The following is a 21,127-nucleotide window of genomic DNA, read 5'->3' as shown; positions in this document are numbered from 1 at the left end:
TCCAAGGCAAGGGTAACAACTGCCAGATTCCTTTACAAATTATAGGATATCAAAAGGTTCAAGTGCCTTCCTGTCAGAATAAGGTTGTTGAATATACCAGAGAACCAGACTGTAAAGAGCATGTTGAACAAAACTCTTCCTCCATAGCATGTGTGTTTGCTTTTCTTGTTTTTGGGGGTAGAATCACAGCCTTTAACATATATCTGTGACTAACTAATACACACATTACTGAAGAAAATTACAGCCACTAAGTAGAATTGGTACTGAGGTATTGTTTTGCATCCTCAACAAGCACAGTAAAGAGGGGTTGTGGTGCATTTGCAATTGAATGTGCCCTAATTGCAGGCCTTCTTTGTGTTCAAACACAGGCAGCTATATTTAAACTTTATGAGTGAAAGGATAATTAGCAGTCATCTGCTTGCCGCTTTTTAATTTAAGTCCTCTCTTGTGCAGTGTCAGGGCTGCCAGTAAATGTTAGTGGTTTAAACCACCAATGAAACTGTGACTTTTTATCTGAAAAAAGATTAGTAATACCAAGGCGTAGCACAAAAAGGCAGAGTCTCCAGGACATAATTCTGATTTTTATTCTGATTTAAAGCAGTTTTGGCAAGCTCAGAAGGGTTGGATTTGAAATATGTTATTTTGCTTGCACAGCCACAGTAATTGATCAGGGACTAGTGGACATCCCAAACCAGGATAAGAACTGCTCCAGTTCTAAGGATGAAGCATAGCAAAGCTGCCTTTGTTGTTTAGGTTTATAGTACCTCTGCCTGTGTTTCTGAGTAGACTCTTGACTCTACATCCTTAGGAGTGAGCCAAGAAAGAGAATTACACCTCCCCAGAGGCATGGCATCTTTCTCCCAGCTGTCTGACTTTTGAGCCCTTAACATTTTTTAAAAAATCATGGTGCCTTCCTGTTATGCCTTCCTGCAAACAAAACTGAGTGGCAAATTTCTCATCATGTTTATTTTAGTGAATAGCAAATAAAAAAGAAATCTGGCACCCAGCTATTTAAGTATTTGGAGACAAATCTGCTATGAATTTTGCCTTTCTTCAGAAGTTGAGATAAACAATGTCTTTTGATCTACAAAGAGCAAAAATAATTTTGGGGAAAGATTTCCAAAAAATTGATGCAGTAATTTTCAGAGCTTTTTCATATTTAGCTGGTCATCTTGGGATTTATCTAATGGGACCTTCCTGAAGGAAACTGGTGAATGTGTGTGCAATTTTGTAGGCGATTTCAGCTCGCAAGCCACAAGGCTCTCTGTGGTGCAGATGTTTATCAGTGCCCACATGGTAAATGAGAGCATTTAGTGGTCTACCTGAAAGAAGCTCTGAAGGCTACACCCTTGCAGTGCAGCACTCGCCAGGCCTGGAGGGAATGAGCAGAGTGAATGATTTCCTTTCAGCTACAGGGGCAAAGGACTTCAGGACTTCAGATGTGCTGCCTGCCCATTTTTTGCTTTTTTGGCACTGTATTAAATAACTGTCCTGATGATCACCAGACCCTGGAAAAAGTTTCCCCCCTTGAAATTTCCATGGGGATTTTTTTTTTTCCCTTCACTCAGTGCCTGCCATGGAGGCAGTGCCAGGAAGCTCCCCAGGTTTGCCAATCCTTGGGTGAGGGAAGGTGGCACACCATCTCAAATAGCAAGGTGATTGCCTAACAGCAGCTAAGGCATTACTTTAAAATCACTCTAAATTCAAGCTGGGTTAAGTTAAATGCAACCAAAGCACTTCTTTTTATAATTTCTGAAATTACTCAGTTACTAGTCTTTTAAAAAGAGAAAGAAAACATCACAGAGTAAGTGCTGGCAAGATTTTGTAACCAGTCTGCTGAATACAGGGGGAGAGCAACCCATCAGACTTTATCTTGGTCTCAGCAGTTTAAAGATTTTTCATGCTTCTTTTTCTACGTCTTCTATGGTGTTTGTAATAATAGTGTCTGTTTCTGATGGCTTTGCATTTCAGTAGAAATCCGTAATTTATTAAAATTTTAAATTATGTCTTGCTGGCAACACAGAAGTTGTTATCCCATAAATTTCTGGTGAGTGGAAGTAACTCAGTGGAGTGCACAGCTTTTGCAACTTTATTGCTTTATTATATAAACTCTGTGGGGAGAAAGATATTTGTTCCACTCATGATAGGCCAAGATTGGAAAAGTGCTGTAAGCACAGGAGGGGATGTGTAAAATTTCTTGGGAGTGAGATTTATTGGGCTGGGGAACGGCCTCCCAGGAGGAACAGTGGAAGTTGCTCTCCCTTAAGTTCTGGAAGCACTTAAAACCAGAGCTGGAAACATACTGAAAAGTATGTGAAAATAAACTTTTTGCAGCAACAATGAGCAGGGCATTTTGCAGTCGTGAGTGTTTTGTTTGGGTTTTTTTAGTTTGTTTTTTTATTTCTGTGTTTAGGCCAAGTCAGGAATGACAGCAGAGGGAGAGAGGACTGGGTGCACAAGCCATCCATCTGCCATACTTGCTGGGCAAAGGAAATAAAGATGGAAGCGGATGGAAGATTGTTAGTGGATGGAAGAGCCACATCCATGACCCACCCTCAGTGGCAGGGTGTCCTCTCTACCTCCTTTAAAAGCAGACAGAAGTGAAAAGATGGAAAGGAATTCTCCCAAGCAGCAAATAAATAACTGACAATTAGATAAGCAAAATCAAAAGGCAAGGCCAAATCCGCCCTTAGTACTTGGATGAGGAGTTCTGTTACACACAGTTTTATCCTAAGCTTAAGATAAATATATATTTAGATGATTTTGGGTGAATATTTAGGCTATTTAGATGAATTCTAGGAATGGGGTTTTGACAGTGAGAAGTACTTTAAATAAATAAGTTTAGTCTGCTTTCTAAGACAATCACCTTCTTTAAAGAAAAGATATCAATGAGATTTTAGTTCAAGCACTAATTAATGCAGTGAATTCTAATATTTATTAGAACTCCATACTTCTCCTTCAATTAACTTGTCTCAGTTATATATGGCCCACAGAGAAAATAAATTCCAGAAAACTAAGCTTCATGCATATCATGTATGAGGTGATATTTGATCCAAAACATTTTCATACAAATATTGATTATCATAATAAGAGGTTGAGGGGAAAAAAATCCAGAAAGAACTGTGCAAATGGCAATATGCATCTCTCTCAGACTCAGAATTAGATGCTTCAAATTATGCACTTTTATAAGTACTGGATTTTTAAAAATACATTCAAATGTTTTCTGATTCTAATCATTTTACATGTCAATAACAGCTATCAAAATATGTGCACTTTGCAGTAGTCCTAAACTCCATTTGTTAATGTGAGCTTAATCTATAGAAGTAGAGTTGTAAGAGTGACTTTTTTGTAACAATTTGGGATTCCTGTAATTTGGCCAGTCTAATAATTATACCAGGGGAAAATCAGAAGCCAAGTTCAATGGCATTCAGTAGATGCCAGATATCTGTGGGATTCACTCTGATGTTGAAGACTCCTGTAGGATAAAGGCTGGTATGGTTCAAGGAACCAAAATTCCTTGTTTGTCTTTTAATGAAATTCTTCCTCTCTGTGCCAGTCAGAGGGGTGTAGCGTCCCTAAGTGGATTTCTCTGAGCCCAGGAATTTTTATAATAGCACTGAACATTGGCTGAGTCATGTGACAGCAGGCACTGAAATAAATACTGCCACAGAACTGCAGGACAGTTTTTATTAGCTGTAAATTTTTTTTCTATAGAATTGCAGTAGATTCTTCTGTTGGGAATTCTTGGCACACGAGGAAGAAGAGCATGTCAAGGCTGCCGTGTACATAGGAAATGAAGAACTCTTGGGTAGGATAACATGTGCATGTATGAAAAAATAGCTACCCAGCTTCAGTTCAGTCCAGTTCATTTAAATAATATTTTTCTAAACCACTGAAATGTAAACATCAGATGGTGGGGCCTTACTTGCTCTGCTAGAAAATACAGGTACACAGCCACAGGGAAGGAAGGCTCTGCTCGGTAGCTATTGAATATCCAAGAGAAATGCTGAAGACTGGCCACAGGCACCCTTGCTCTGAACAGGGAAACAGGCACTGCACTTTGAGATTGCTATGAAAGGAGAAGGGCCTGGGCATCCCTTTCCTTTCCCTCTTGAATCTATGCTGTCATCTTTCCCTCCCATTTCTATTATTTGAGGTAGTGTGAGTAGATAATACAGACTTTTTGATCTCTCTGCAAATGCACTGGCTTTGAGAACAGGAGGAGATGCAGCAATTCCAGTAGACCAAGCATCCTTCAGTGGAGGATACCCCCCAGGCTAAGCCAGAGAGGTCCAGCCAAGTGACTACATCCCACCCAAGCTGTGCAGCCCCCTTTGAATGCAGGAGTGCACTGCCAGTGAAGGCTGCTGCCATGGATCTAGCCTTGTGACTTCATTGTGGCTTTCCAGTGCTTAACATTGTTTTGGCTTGGCTCCCACAGTCACATTCTCACTTGTGGGTTTTTACTCCTCCAATGGCTGCTGGACTTCTTTGGTGTTGAAAACTGCTGAAAACACAATCCTCCCATGCCTGGGCATTCAGAGGTTTGGAGAAAGAGGCAGAAAAACTACTGCTCTTTTTTTATTCCAAGAGAAGTTATAATATGCTTTCTACTGCATCTCCATGTTCCTGTAGGCTTGATTCATGATGTTGGTGCACTTGTGGTTGGCAGTGCAGCTATTGACTTCAAAGGGTCAAAGCAAAGGTTTGGGCTGGAATGGATTGCTGCAGCTTTTATCCCAGGAAGGATTCTTTACAACACTTTACAAAGATGAGGTGACCTGAAGTTAAATATCACAGTCCTGTAGAAGGCAAAAGTCCCTTTGGGAGCAGACTGGCATTTTTCAGTTCCAGCCTCTTCAGAAAATCCTGATGTAAGCAGGGATGAGATGCATTAACAGGTTTTGTGATTGGCCAGGGTCAATAAGGATCAAAATAAATGTAAGATTGTTTTCCAAAGGAAATTAGAAAAAGAGCAAGTACAAAGCATCTACAGTGATTCCACAGTAGGTAAAATACACAGCAGCTTCTACCTTTATCCTGTGAAAGCCCTATGAAGGTCCACTTGGTGATGTGGGAATCTGCAGGCAGCCAGCCTTCAGAGAAGATGATCTCCTCATGGGAGGAGAGCCCTGCTTTGGCTCCTTGTCACTCAGGTAAGGACAGAAAGTGGATGGGATTGTCCATGGTTATCTGTGACTCACTTCCTCTGCTGCATGTGAGTGGGAGAGAGGAGTGTACTAGCTCTTCTTCTGTGATGTGAGCGGTATTATCTCCCTCCACAAAGCTAGGCCTTTTATTGTAGCACCAAGAGGAGTAGGGAGGGCCATGAGAAATTAAGATAAAAAAATACTGACTCATATAGCAAAGTAAAATGGAAATGGTTTAGAATGTAAAAGATCCCCATCAGAAACAGAAGAAATTACTTCACTGAAAAATTTTATATCTTTTTTCATGTTAGTCTGCCCTTATGTCCACAAACAGAGCAAATTGTTTCTTTATCTAGAAAAATCCATTGATTCTACTCTATTTCTTTCATTTTATCTCCAACAAATGCACTTTTGGCTTAGCATCTCTGATTCCTGTTCAGTGGAAAATCTTTATTCTCCAGGTCTTTTGTATTATGATGTCCACCAAGTGTGGGAAAAGTATCTCTATCTATCAACAATTACTGCAGGACTCCATCTGCCTGTGGTGGCCAGCAGAGGTGATGTGCTGGACTCTAACCAGTTCCAGCTCTGCTATACATATGAGGAGAATTGTCCACAGACTGAGATTTTCCAACAGGTCTGTGGAAGAGTCTGAAAACATTGACAGAAAACAGCAAATGATGAGATTGGTGGCTTTAAACAATTTGTTTGTGTTGTAGTAATTGCCTGAAGAAAGCATCACTTATATGAGCAATCTTTTTCATTTTTTTCACTGTGTAATGAAGGTGTAATGGAGTAAGTAATGTAGTAAAGTAATGGAGCTTTCTTCTGCTATTGTTTGTGCTATTTCCTGTCCTACAAGACCCAACACCTTCAGTGACTTTCCTGCAGGAGGAGGGAAATGGGAAAAATGTGGAAAAGCCAAGCTTTTTGGGTTTTGTGAGTATGCTTATGCTCATCAAGATATGGTCAAACCAGAATATATTGCCCAGCAATAAGGCGGATTTAACGCCCTTATGCCTCCTGTTTTGTTACATCTTCTTTACTCAGTCATTTTTGATGGGACTTCAGGGCTAAGAGCACCCTTAATGCGATTACTGCAGCATCCTGCCTTGTCACCACCCAAAGATCTTCCCCTGAGCCCGGCCACACGCACTGAATACCTCGCAAATCAAAATGCCGTGAGCTCCCAAATTCCCCCTGTGCCTCCAGACCCCTTTGCTGTGCCTCCCATCACCTCCCAGCTGCTCAGGCTGCTGCGGAGAGGCTCAGGTCTCCGGGAGGAGCTGCTGTGCGAGGCTCCTGCACTAGATGGAGCGCTTGTGATGCTCAGCTGCTCAACCTGCCTCTCTGCGCTGGATTTTTGCCTGGATCAGGCACCTGCCCGCAGACAGGATTGAAATAGAAGCTTGTTTATGGGGAGCGATCAGCAGCAGATTGCCCTGAGCTGGTTTTGCTGGTTTCTGCTTCTTCCCAGAGGAAGTCACAGCAGGGTCTTCATTAGTTTCGGTGCCTTAAGGGTCTTTAAAGGCACAAAGCTAGAGTGGGATGGGATGGAATGGGGAGAGTGTGTCAGCATTTTAAATTTCCTAATGCTCCTTTCTACGCCCTCCCCCACTTTTTTTTTTTTTTAATCCATAAAATGTCTCTTTAAAAACACAAAATGTTATTATCAGCCATTGCTCTTCCCTCAGCCAAGGTAATGCTGCAAGCTTGGCATTATCACTTGTGCTGGGGAAATTGGATCTCCCTGTGGTATTGATTCTGATGTACTTTGGTCAGGGCTTGTGGGGTCTGTATTGATCTGTCAAAGAAACTGCTGAGGAGTGGGGGAGCAAGGTCTGTTGTCTGTGTTGTTTGGGAACTAACAGAAGCTCTTATTTTTTGCCAGCAGCCTGTTGCACACTTGGATATTGATTCATTATGAGGGAATCTGGCTTTAATTAGCACCAGGTTTTCCAGTATTTGCGCAGAGTGCTTTGACCCCAGTCCACGGCCAGTTTGCAAAGGCAGACTCTCAGGCTGAGCTGCACCTTTATTACGTAGTCTTCTGAGAAAGAAATCATTAAAATAATTGGACTAAAACTTTTGTGTGTGCTGAACATGAAGTACTATTTTCTAAATCAAAATTCAGCTGGATCTATATAGAATGTGTTCAGAAATGCATCTAGCCCTTGATTAGCATTGTGCACTTAAGTTCCCTGATGTCTTCGTGGCCTGGTGGACATTTAGATTTGGTGTATGCAGCTCTAAGGGCAGATGCAGAATCCCTTGACTAGACTGAATGAGGCTGAAAATAGTAATTCCTTCTCACAGCCTGGAAATTCCAACATTGGAAAGACTTTCCCCAGAAGCCTAAAAGAGAGACATCACTCATTCTTTCCAACCTCAAAACAGTTTTATGGCAGGGAAAATCTTTTGTTTTCCTTTTTCCTTTTTTCAATTGCTTTTCTTTTATTCTTGGAGGAGGAGGGCCTGGTAGGTTTTTCCTCTTAAACTGTGTTTCATGAAAAATAACCCCACAGTAATGTTAAGTGGTTCATGTAAAATTGATAAGTATCAAAGATATCATCAAAGTTTTCATGTATACCAGTCCATCTGCAACAGAAATTTTTTTCTACATGAAATAATAAAGATTCTAGATAGTAGATATATGACTAAAGGTAAGCTAAAGCAGTTTTCCCCTAACATATCACCAAATGAAACATGAAAAGAGCACTCTTACTCACTTACCAAAACATTTATCTGTTATTTATTCAATACTGCCTGAAATGATCATAAAAAGTGACTCAGTGAAAAATGACTGTGTCATTTGATAGAATGTAATCCATGTCGAGAAAATTACATCTGTAAGTCCTGGCCATCTCCCCCATATATGTGCAGATGAATAAGGAGAGAGAGGGAGGAACTTAGGAAAAAAAAAAAAAAACAAAACAAAACAAAAAAAGCCTTTAAATAGGTCTTAGCCAGGTTCCAGGTGAGTACAAGCCTGGAGCTGTCACACTCTTCCTGCCATGCCTGAGCATCCATTGCAGCACCTGCAAGACTAAGGAGACAAAGCTCCTTCACTGCACAGCATTCACAAGAAATTCTTGGTGTGTTTCAGCTCCAGTGGCTCAGGAATATCTGGGATTGCTGCAGGTTTTCTGAAAGCTTTGGGGCAGAATCTGTTGCTAGAGCAGAGCAGTAGAAATTCTTCATTCTTCTGGGGGAGATAGCATTGTGTAATTCCATCCAGGTCTTGAAATGTGTAATTGATCATACTCTTATGTCAGGATGAAAAACACCTTTTTTTGGTGGTTGGTTTTTTTTTGTTTGGTTGGTTTTTTGGTATTGCGGGGTGGGGGGGGGGGGGTTGTTGTGTGGAGGTTTTTGTTGTTGTTTTGTTTTGGGGTTTTTGTTTGTTTGTTTAGTTTAGGCTTTTTTGTTGGTTGGTTGATTGATCTGGGTTTTTAAATGAATTTTAAAATTATGCACTAATCTGGTTTGGATTCACATAAACATTGACCTAAAGATACAGTTAATAGGGTGGTCTACTACATTGCTTGTTGCAACCTTAGAACAACATAATACCTGAATTCTTCCTTTTAGATTAACTGTTTGGACTACTTACAAAGGGTTTCATTCCTGATTTGGACCTAAAAACTTTTGGGAGATATGTAGCAGAGAATCTTCATGTTCTGGCTAAGTACATTAATGATTATCTATTTCAATTGACATTTCCTTTATAAAATAGAAATGTAATTATTAAACTTGTCCTGTATTTGTGGACAGGTCTAGTACAGAAATCACTGTCATGGAAACATGGCCTAGATGTTATCTTCATGAAGTAAGTGTACAACAGTTTGATAAATTGCTCTCAAAAATATGTATCTGTAGTTTTCTCTCAGTCCAAAAGGGCATCTCCTGCTGGATCTTTCACGGGACAGTCCCTGGCCCAGCTCTTACTCAATGCTTCAGTTCTGATTTGAATGTAGGATTACAGAACATCCTTGCAAATTTTGTAGCTATTGCCAAGCCAGGAAAAGGAAGAAGCACTGGATAGTATAGCACTGGGAGTCAAAATGCTCTTGACAAATTTAAGCAAAGAGGTAATACAGCTTTCTGTCAATTGACATTCTCCTCCTTTGGTTTGATTTTCATATAACTAGGGTGCATAAAGAAAACATTGTCAAAATCCAGGTAAAATTCCAAGCCACTTGAGACGTTAGTTATTGTCAAGTAATTTATGTCCAATACTAAGTTTTTGCAAAGGATTTAAAGATATTTGAAAAACTGCTTTGGAGAAATGCTGAAACTACCACAAGAAATGTACCATTCCAAGGCTTCATCAAAATACTTGTAGTTTGGGGGGCTTGTCAGACTTGAAGGCTGCAAACTGAGAGAAGAAGTAGAGAATGGAAGAGTTGTGAGATTAAGACTGCATGTGATTGTGCCATTTATCCACACTGCTAAACTGAATGCAAATTGGAGGAAGGAAATTGTTGAAAGACAGCACACCTGTGCTTTAAAACCAAGATGGAAAATGGGGAATCAAAGAGGAAACAATCTTCATTGTAATCCCATTGTCCTGGCTGACAGCAACAAAAGAAAAATACAATAGTAGTAAAATAATTAGCTATTTCACATTCATTACATTTTAATAATCAAACCACTATTAATAAAAATAATTCAAATATTTTTCTGTCAGCATCCTTCTATAATATTCTCTTTCTTATTGAAGGAAAGAAGCTTAAACTTCTCACCACCCTGCAAAGAGAAGGGAAACATAGCTCTGAAATACTCAACCACCAGCTTTAGTGAGCCTTTTCTTCTTGCTCTCAAGAGGGCACCTTTCCCTGCAGCATCTAAATATGCTCTCCAGGCAAATTCAAGCATCATGTTCTTGATGAAATGTTGTTATTTTTAGAACTAAATGAAACAGGATACATAATTTCTCTTCCTACCCCTTTGTTGATGCTTTTATGGAAAGACCTGTGTTCAGAAGTTAATTGCAGCATCCCAGATTGTGCACAAAATAGGTACTGCAACTGCCAGTGGGTGCTATTGTAAGGGGAAAAGAAAAGGAACAATGCCATACAAATGTCACTTTGGAGTTCTTTTTACATCTTATTACCACTCCAGGAAAAGAGCGCTGACTTGCTTGCCACAAAAGGGATTGAATGGCCTTGCATGACACCCTGGGAAGGGATGCCTAGGTGAAAGGCATGTTACAATAAACAGGGTGGTTTGGGTAACAGCTAAGGAAGGAGAGAACCTTCAAAAACCAATTTGCCATGTGGATCTGACCCCTTTTGAACTTTCACACAACTTTATGTGCTGTTTTGCTTAGGATGACAAACTGATAATAGAAACAGAAATGTCTTCAATTTCTTCATCTGTTAATACACAAAGTCTGTTTCCCAAAACCAGCAAGAGTCAAACAAAAGGACATCATTTCCGTGTCAGCAGCACAGGCTTTTTCAGCTGGTGTTTGCTCATAGGTTTTCCTTGGTGTGTATTTCTAGAGTTCCCCTGGCTTCCTTGTTGCCTCTTTGGCCAAATTCTCTGGTCTTCCTGCCTTTCTTCCCCAGATATGCAAAGAACATCTTCTGTGCAAAGCAACTAAGCAGTCTGAGCCAGATTTACAACATATTGTTGGTTTCATTGTCGTGCACCTTCCAGCACTGGAAGTTTTTATGTTGTTGTATAAACAGTAGTTTATCCTTTGGCTCCATGCTACAGTGGAGTACAACTGGAGTTTTGACTCAGAATAAAAAGGTTTGGGGTGCAGAATTATTAGCATTATTACCTGAAATTACTCCAGGGTTTCACTTCTGCTATACTGGCTAGCTGTGGCCTAACAAAAGTACAGTCCATGGTGACACAGTAACATCCTGAAATGGAAAATATTTGCCTTGTCTATTCATTCAGTGGAAGCAAACTCTTTCTAATGCATGTTTTCCCAACACCTGCATGTGGCACATCTCCAGCTTGCCAGTTTGCCTGATGTACTTTGCTGATATCAGCGAGGCTCTGTGTTTGTCACACACATTTTACAGTAAGTTCTGGCAAGCACACTAGCTACCAAACAAGATTAAAATAACTGGCGTTGTTAATGAGATTCTGCAGGTAAAATGTGTGTTTTATAGTAATTAAAATATACCCATCCTCTCAGTACCTTTGAGGTGCATTTGGACCTATTTTGTTGCTGGTATTAGAATATCATCAAGCTGCACAAGCTAACGTGGTCCTCTCTGTGGCACCTAAAGTGGTTCAGGACGGGAGCTGAGCAGAAGTCAGATTGATCAGACATTCCTGTAACTGACCAGAGTGCTGAGAGTTAAATTACACATACACCAGCAATCAATTCACCCCACTTTCTGCACTTGAATACGTGAAGTCAATCTCTGACTGTTAGTCATTTAAAAGAAATATCCTTTGGTGCGAGTGTGAGGCACCTTGTACAATATCTGGAGCTGTGATTCTAGTCCAGCTGGATCCCTTGAGGGGGTTGATGATGCAGACAAACTTCTCAATCATAAATCTCTCCCTTTGAGTCAGGAAAGAGCAGGAGAAATGGATATGGGAAAAAAAGATGTTTTGTTTCAGGGGTCTCCACTGCGGAACACAGACGGACAGACCCCACTCAGGCATGCTGGGCACTCTTTAGAGTTACACAGCCCATTCAGGTTGAGATCCTGCCAGTGAAGGAGGAAAGCAATCATTGCAACTCCATGGAAACCCATGGACTGAAGTAATAGTAACCCTGAGCTTGAAGAGATGAGATGTAATTCCTTGAGACCTTGTACAGATATGGATTGCTCATGTGCATAACATAGCTTGGGCTATGGGTATGTAAAGCAAGTCCCTTCTATGTGGCACAGAAGTTGTGATTAATTAAGTGAGAATGCAGTCCCAATATGGTAAAATAAATAGTAAATTAATAGATAAATATGGATAAAGAGATATTTTTAAAAGTAATTTAGGAAAACACGTTCAAGCAGTGTTTTTCACTCTGCTTTAGTTAGGCTCTCCTGCCATTTTCCTTTCCAGCTATTGCAGAATATCTGTCTGCAACCTAGGAGTGGTCCTTTATTTGATGGTCACTTCTGGATGATGGATTTTACTTCAATAATGTGCACTATGGAGTTCAAAAGCAATACAGGTTAGTGGCAAGATCTGTATGATAACTAGCAGTGCCAGGAGGCAAGAGACAGCAAGGTAACAAGCTGAAGTTATACCTCTCTCTAGTGCATCTTGTCAGGTGTGTCCTCTGCTTGTTTCCAGTTTATGTCTGCTCGGATTTGTGTCTCACAAACCAAGTTACAAAACACTGACCTCCAAAGAGACGGTCAAGTTTGTCTGGCTAAATGTACAGTGCATCATGTACAGCACATCACTGCACACTCGCAGTTGTTTGTCAGCCTTTGGAGTTTGAAAACCTTTTTTTTTCTTGGTATTTATTTGTTCGTTTTCCTAAGGGTGGCATTTGACATTTAAGTGATCATTATCTAGCTCTTCCTTGCCTAAATTTTACTTCAGCTGGGAGACAGGGTTAAGACAAATGCCAATAAATATCTTAAATGCAGTCTTCCATTCCATTGCCTCAGACTTTATTTATGTATTTTCACTCACATTACTTAAAACAAACTGAAACACCCAGAACCTTCCCTATCCTTAACATAAATGTGGCCGCATGTTTTATGTCCAAAGTCCTGGCCTGATTAAGTGGAAGTTTTGCTGTTGGCTTCACTGTAAGTTGGTATCACTTCAGATCCTCAGACCAGGATATACTGTTTTTCCTTTTTTGTTCTTTACTGGATTATCTGTTAGGAGATTTTAAGGGAAAATGGACACAGAGATATGTTTATGCCTTTCAGTGAGGTTAAATTCCCTCTCTTTTTATTGTATGTAAGATTGCAAGAGAAAAATCTGCAGATGACACAAGAGGAAAAGTGGGGGGCAGAAGGTAAGAAGAAGGTCCCGAGATAAGGAGCATGGTAAAATGTTCCATAAATCTATTTATAAATCTATTTATTCTATAAATCTATTGTATGCAGTCATTAAGACATGATAAAGGTCTGACATTTCACTTAAGCAAGGACAATGAAAACTGACCTTTTTACATGGATTCATGGCACTAATGCCAGAGGGGTTATTAGGTCTGATTTGTGTGATACAAGCCCTTAAATTATGCCCATTAACACTTTTGTTGAGCTCAGTGATTTGTGTTTCATCCAGAAGACATCTAGTCCTGATGAGATAACCTCCAGAGAAAGAAAATCCACTGATAGCCTTGGTAACTTAATCACATTTGCTGTTGCAATAGATACATGTTTTTACTTGAACGTGCTTAGTCTCAGTTTTTGATCAGTTTTTTTTGGAACTTCCACTGACAGAGTAAAAGGCATTTTGTTTCTCTTTGGTGCCCTGGCCCCAATGACTCAAAAGTGTGCTCACTTTTCACATTGCAGTAGAAGGCTGAAGTATTTTTGCTTGCATTGCCATCCTGATGAAGCCAAATGCTGAGATGGAGGTGTTGCCACAGCAGCCTCAGCGTGACCGAGACAGGGACAATGTGGGATCCAAAACTGGCTGTCCCTGCATGCAGAGCTTCAGCCTGGCCTCTCTGCAGCAAATCTGCTCTGAGGCAAATACTCGGTCTGGTCAAATCTCCTAATGGTTTCAGAATATTTAAAGATGTTACTAGATTTCCAAAGCCAGAACATTTTGTAACAGCTCTGTAACTGTCTGGCTCAGGTGTGAAAAGCCCACAGCTCATAAAATGGAGTTTGAGTTTGAGTTTCGAACTATTTCTGTTGACATGTGGAAGCAAATTTTTTATTCCTTGTTATAATCATATAATAATGAGGATTATAGCAGCCTGATACCTTAAAATTACACTTAAAAGTTCTTATTTTGAATGGATTTTCCCTATTTTCTATACCTGATTTAGCAGTCTGGGTAGCAAAGGCCATGCCATGAGGTAAGGTTTTGATTGGAGCTCATCTCTGTTTCCATAGGAATGGTAACTCATTTCAAAGCATTTGTTTGTGATATTTAAAGAGAAAGGGAGAGAGGTTATTTCAGTTTGCTTGACAGAATTCATTTATGTGAGCAATATGTTATATTAATGCATGAACACCCACGCCAAGCACTGTAAATGGCTACCCAGGTCTTTTAGCCTTTCACCTGGAACACTTACCCAGTTTTCTGTGACAGAGGGGAAAATACATCTTCTGGACCTTCCCAAATCATAGCCCTAGCCCCTTTGGCAGCCATTTGCTTTTCAAAGTAATTTCCAGTTTTGGGAGACTGTAAAAAGCAAGCAGAAGGGCATATTTTGATTCTGACAGCAAATGCTTGGCAGTTCAGTGGAAGACGAGTGGCAGTTTCAGATCTACAGAACTTCCCTCTGTAGCAGCCAGCCTTGGCTCTGTACAAGCTGGTACATGGCACAGTCTGAGGGTCTGACTTACAGTAAGGGCAGGACACAGAGGAATAACCACAGCCCAGCTTGTGTGGGGACGTGTGCTCATGAGAGAGCAAGACAAGGGAAGAGGAGCAAGTGATGCAGAAGTAATGGCTGGCTACGAGGGAGGATGGAGCACAGACAAGTCTGAGACTTGAGGCACTCTTACCAGCATGTCAATTAGACCTGACTCTGAGTAGATGAAATTGTTTTCTGAAGGCAGACGGCCTGCCGATAATTCTGAGCTGGTTTAATAGTAGTAAAAATACTTGAAGCCATTAGACATCTTGTTTGTGAGGCCCCCATCATCAGCCATGCAGCTGTGCTCATGGTGACACCAGCACAGAGTTTATATATATTTACTATTGGCCATGCCAAAATTCATTCAAGCATATCCAAATCCAAGAAATCATCTTGAGATTTCCAGGGCTGGGTAGGCAGTTAAGCACATGCAAAGCCTCCATCAAGGAATGAGTGAGAAAGCAAAAGAGGAAAACCTTGTGTTTATTTTTCCAGGTATTTCAAACTGAACATATACCATGCTGCTTTGTAGACATGAATTCACTAAAATTCAGGATTCAGAAAAACAGTTACAATTTTCTTAAATAATGAAGTACTTAGAGATGTTTTTCTTGTCCGTGCTTTTATCTCCTGCTGAGCTGCCCTCTTTATGATATGCTGAAACCTCTTTCTTGACCTGTCCCCATGTCCCTGCTTTCCCCTCCCACTTTCCCTGTCTCTCCTCTCACTCAGCCCTGCCACCCTCTCTGCACCGAGCTCAGCACACGCCCAGCCCTTCCTGCACCCTCTGAAAACCCATCTGTGCTGTGAAACTCCCCTCCTACAACGACCCCATATTGCTGTCTGGATCCCACTCTCTACTTGTTTTCTCAGTTTAAATCTGTTGACTTCAGAGGTGTTGCTTCTCCCCTTGCAGCTTTCAGCAAGAGTCAGAACCACTGCATCTGCCCAGGCTGTTCAAGGATAAAGTCTTCCTGGGGAACAAGAGGCTCCTGCTGTTTGCTCAGCAAAACAGAGCACTCTCTGCACTTACAGCTGGTATTGACAATGTTTCCAGGTTGAACTGGAGCTTCTTCCTGGGAAAAGAGCATCCTCGTAGCTGTCCTGCTCTCAAACGCTTCTGCCTCTGCAAGGCACAGAAAAGGCATTTGGCAAAACCTTTTCCCAACAATGCTGGGAAGGCTCAGGAAAGGCTTCTGCTAGAGGTTGCTTCTTCATTTTGCCAAATCCTCAGCCCCTACCCAGGGAAGCCTATTCCATGCATACTGCCCAGCATATCCACAAGAGGTTTTTCCTTTTGCCTTGCAATTTTCAAGAACGTGCCAGAGATGGTTTTCATACCCATAAAGCCTGAAGAATACGTATCTATCAACTTTGTATTTATAGACATGTTACTAATTCCAGATTTTGGTGCAGTTCAAAGCCACTTAGTGACAAGTGCCAATCTCTGTTACTGACTGAAATACTGGGATATGTCTGTAGCAGAGTACAGATCTTTTGCTGTCATTCCATTACTTTCTCAAAGTGTCCTTCCCTCCCTCCCTCCCTCCCAGTGAAACCACCTCACCATTGCTGGATGGACGGGCCCTTCAGAGAAGGAAATACCTTCTGGAGGGCTACATTGTACTCAGCACAGCTGTTGCCCTGGGGCTTGGTGGATACTTACAAGGATTTCATGAAGTTGTCTATTTAGAGTATTGACGATGACTATTCAAACCCACAGCATCTAAAAACAAGTGTAGCTTATCCCAGAGACACCTGCCTGATGATTCCTGTGTGGGAAGAAACAGACACAGTGAAAGGGAAGTGAAACATTTTGCCCAAAATGGCATCTCACAGAATCAGATCTTTGCAGTGACAAATGTGCATTGAACAGAGCCAGACTTCACATTTTCTAAATGTGTTCTTCGGCATCTCTGTCATGATTGGAAACACCACAACTGAAGCTGTCCATCGATTCTGCAGGTTTGTCAACTCTAAGTGTTTTTGATGGCTGGGCACTGAGGTCTCTGTTTACCCTGATTTCTCTATTTGCTGCTCACCTGGGCAGATTTCTGTGCTTCCGTGAATCCCCATTGATTTTCCTGGGAGTGAAATGTCATTGCTGCAGCAGGCTGTGTACATCAGGTATATTGGAGAGCAGGATCGTTAGGGTTCTGTGTAATTAGCAGTGCTACTAATGTAGCCTGTAATGGTTTCTTCTCCAGGGGTTGGCCCTGGTTATCTGGGTTAGTGACTTCATCAGCTCCTAGTTCTGCACTGGGGTCTCACACAACCTCCAGTATGTTTATCCTCACACGGCTGAGGTGTGGGAAGCGAGCACAGTACAAGCTGTTCCTAGGTCAGATGTTGGAGGAGTCTGCACAAAGTCAGGATGAGCAAGGAATTGAGCCCAGGTCTTCAGTGCCTATGGCTGAAATGGATTGTTAGACAGGACCACCTCACAGGTGAAGAAAACCAGGATACTGTCTGGTGGAGTGTGAGATTTTTGCAGACAAACAGAGAGCTTTGCATCTGTGCAGATCTGATCTTCTTAGCCCTTACCTAAAATTGTCCTTAAAAAGACAGAGTCATTTTTGTGTCATGCAACTGTGTATTGTAGTGGGATTGCTCTGTACTCACAAATTAAGTAAATGAATGCCTGGAATATGTGTATATTTTACTTCTAAATAACAATCACATTCTCCTTGTTGAATTTCTTCTATTACCTGTATCTTTCTTTTCTCCCATGTTCAGTCAGGCCAACATTGCTTTAATCCTGTGACAATGGCATTTGATCATACACATCTGTTGATTTCTACGCAGTAATCCAATTACCTATAATTTATTTAACACACCCCACCCCCCCCCCCCAATTCACATATTTTGTAAAGCTTTCTCTTTTTTGAAGTTTCCTGGTAAGATACTTTTGGTTCAAATGGAGGAGATTTACATCAGGCCATATGAAATTTCCTATAGCTGCACCGTATGAAATTTCCATTTATAGTTAGTTTGCAAGAGTTAATAAATTCCAATAACAGTTAATTTCATTAACAGTTCTGTCACACAGCCATGATGAAGCACCCAAATTCAATGCTTTATCAAGCTGTTACACTTGGGACTTCCCATACTCCAGCTAGCACCTTACAATCCTGATCCTTAGCTGACTTGAAGATGTGAATCTGAATTGCATGTTAGGCAGGGACCTGGGTACATATTCTCCTCTTCCAGGGCATCCTTGGAAGGAAACGTGTGCATGTGGGCAGGAAGGGAGCTGTGGTGTGCTCCTGTAGGTCTTCTCATCTGTGTGACTGGGGGACCAGCCCCCTGAAGGACACCATGAAGCCCACCTGCCCTGCAGCTGAGGTTCAGCCGTGACACTCACACTAGGACTGCTCTGCACACAGAAATAGTCACTGTCTGGAGCTCTTCACTTCCTTGAGGTCTGTGAAGGTGCAGCTTTGCATCTTCCTTTGGGGTCTCTGGCAGGGGGAGTTAGCCACCTGCATTCCCCAGCCACAAGGGTCAGGACTGGTTTCCTACAGCTGCACCATTGCCTGGTGGCCTCTCAAGTGCAGAGCTCCCCATTTCCAGCTTCCAGTGAAACTCAAAACAAACAAGTTGGATTCAAAGCCAATCTCTCTTAGTTTTAGTCAGCACAAGATATTTGCATACTTGGTGGGATTTAAGATATCTGTCCTTCTGCCCTGCAGCGGCTTTGTCACCATCCCACAGTGCTATTTGAGCTCAGGCACCTGTAGGATTTGCAGTTCTGCAGAGCCCCATCTCAAAACCAAGCCATCTCTTCTTTTCACACAGGCAGCTTGCTGTTCCCTTGGTTGGCTCCATAGTGGAGCAGTAGCACCCTAGCACAAAGGCACACTCCTCTGCCTTTCTCTCCTGAGCATTCTGCCAGTGCTGCAGTACATCCCCCAGCTCTCTCCAGGACACATGGGGCTTTAAAGACACACCAAGAGCCCGTGCTTTTTCTCTTTTCTGCAGGAGCCCAGCACTCTACAGGCAGCTCTTTCCCACAGAGGAGCTGGAGAAAAGTGATTGCCTTTATCAGATGGTCATCACACAGCCTCCAGTTTAGTGCTCCTCTGCAACTAGATTTCACCAAATGCACATTAACCAATTACCCAAATTGGCACATTAATCAATTGTCATTAACTGATACAGGATCTAGCAAATGAATAAGCTCCTTACTGGCCATCTTTAACCCTTTGTATTAGTGTGGTTGTAGCTATCTGTGACATGTACTAATGCAAACATGCTTATGCTAACTTCTATTTTTTATAAGCTCTTCATAAGCCACTTATAAATAGAAGCTTAATATGAAGTGTGACAGATCTCTAATCTTTAGTCTCTCCTTAGCTCTCCAAGCTCTTCCTTTCTGGAAATACAAAATATATCCAGTGTGCCCTAGATATTCTCCATTCTTGCTGATGACTTTAGCTCTCAGCCATTGATTCTTTCCACTTCTTAATCAGTGTAAATAGATCAGGGCTGCAACAGTCTTTTTATTTAAATTTTTTAAAAGACAGATTACGTCAAGGGGACATTTAAGGGGTGATGAATTGAAAATATATTTTGTTGCTCATGTGATGCTGTGAGGCAGAGGGTCAATATAATGGAGACATAAAAAACCTGTATTCTTTCTCCATTGCAATAAAGAGGATTGGAGTGAATTATCTAATGGAAAGTACAAATACTGAGAAAACACTGTGCAGCATTTATGAAGTGTCAGTACTTTGTGGCACTCTCTTTCACTAAAGGCCATGTGTGTGATGGTGCCCCTGTCACCAGCGAGCAAACACTGTGGCGCAAAATGCCTGGTTTAGGGTTACACAGCAAATCAGTTCCAAAACAGGGGATGGAACCCTAATATCCTGGTACAAGGACATTTTTATGAGTCTAAACTGAGTTTGTTTGTTTGTTTGTTTGTTTACTTTTGTGAGGGAAAAGCCTGTTCTTCAGAGTCTCAGGTGATATGGGAAATTTAGAATTAATACTTCTTCACTTCAGCATGTCACTCAGATTTTGCTGAGCCCAATCCCTCCAGCATCCAGTGTTTTTTACTTTGACTTTAAAAGAAGTAAAGCCCTGTAGCTACTTTTCACCCTTTCCTTACATTCAGCTATGAGCACTATAATAATGTATGTTTCCAGGACACTAATATATTGATATGCATTCAGAGATAAGCACATCTACTGTGTTTCTCACAAAAAGGAGAACACCTGATGTAGAGAACATCAGGTGCAGAACTTGCAGGATTTAGAGCACAGCCAAAGCTAATGGCTCAAATTGTAGCCTAACCTAACACTTTCTCAGCCACAGATTCCTCCCCCTTTTTTTTTCCCTAAAACTTTTGCTGTTGCGTCACTGATAAATAACAGCCCTTTGCTTAGTAATAAATCCCTTTTGTATTTAAGGTTTTGCTTTCTTACCCATTAAACCTCTCCTGATAAGCATTACTTTTACTTTTCAGAAACAAATGTTCAGTATTATAGGCTAGGAGTTCTTTTGTTTTCCCCCCATAGATGTAAAACCCTGGGGGATTTACGTATCTACTTGATAGGCTCACACAATCTTAATCAGCCTATAATGGAGCTAATGGCTGTTTGTCATCCTTGGAGATATAAATTTCCTGGTGATGTCTACTGCAGTCAGTACATGAAGTATGCTCTGACTGCCAGCAAGGTCTAATAACCAGGAGAAGGGCAGCCAGCTTCATTAGGGAGCCTGAGACCGTGCCGGCTGCTTTTCTGGGGAACTGCTCTTTCTGAGTGCCGAGAGGGAATAATGGACAATACCGGTAAGTGGAATAAAGCAGATCTTCATTCTTTGTGGAGCTCCGGGGTTCGTTTGCATCCTCTCTCACTTGCTGCAGGAGATGTGTTTCTTTAGCCTCTGTGGCTTCTTCCTTTTAAATGTCCTTTATTAAAGCAAATTTTTATGTCTAAAATGTGACACACTTAGGTTGTTAACCCCTTAGCAGTCTGATTTTTTTTCTGCGCTGTTTCCTGGAAATGTGTATCTAAACTGTAATGTAGGATCTGCCTTTTTAAGGTATTCAGTGTTATTTTGGAAGCTATATGCACGAAATGTGGCAGGAAGGGAAAATGAATGTACTTCAGAGAGAAATATCTCTCACAGTTTGAAATAGGTGTGGATAGGTAACTAATAAACCTGACAAAAAGTAGATAATGTTTAGCTCCCATCTGTCTTATTTTAAGCTGGCTCTGTTTTCTCTGAATAATGCCTTATTCTCTTTCATATTTGGTACATAAAATACTGAATATATTTGCACTTTTTATTTTCTTTGATGTTCCCACTTTAGATCATGCATTTTCATCCCAAATAATGCACTTCACGGTTTCTAAGGGGGAGCACACTTCATTACATCGGTGATGAAATGCGTTATTTGCATTCCCCTTTTGCATTACCTTGTATCACAAGGCAGAGGAAAAAGGAGCTTTTTGGGACAGGTATTTTGCATGCTGCTTTGACTGCTGTGAAA

General features: G+C 41.2%; 1 protein-coding gene across 3 annotated transcripts in view; it reads left to right on the top strand.

Moving 5' to 3' along the window:
- PHACTR2 (phosphatase and actin regulator 2) overlaps window positions 1–21,127 on the top strand; it is a 129,097-nt gene that overhangs the window by 8,185 nt on the left and 99,785 nt on the right. Inside the window, exon 1 of one of the 3 annotated variants that reach the window (XM_064413485.1) lies at window positions 19,995–20,422. The exons of the other annotated variants lie outside the window; for them this stretch is intronic. Within the exon in view, the coding sequence (XP_064269555.1) occupies window positions 20,410–20,422 (13 nt within the window). The 5' untranslated portion in view covers window positions 19,995–20,409. Of the gene's footprint in view, window positions 1–19,994; window positions 20,423–21,127 lie in introns of those variants that run through there. 3 annotated transcript variants of the gene reach the window in all.

This window comes from Passer domesticus, chromosome 3, assembly GCF_036417665.1.
Source record: "Passer domesticus isolate bPasDom1 chromosome 3, bPasDom1.hap1, whole genome shotgun sequence".
Taxonomy (NCBI): domain Eukaryota; kingdom Metazoa; phylum Chordata; class Aves; order Passeriformes; family Passeridae; genus Passer; species Passer domesticus.
This window is presented reverse-complemented; position numbering and strand designations above follow the sequence as displayed.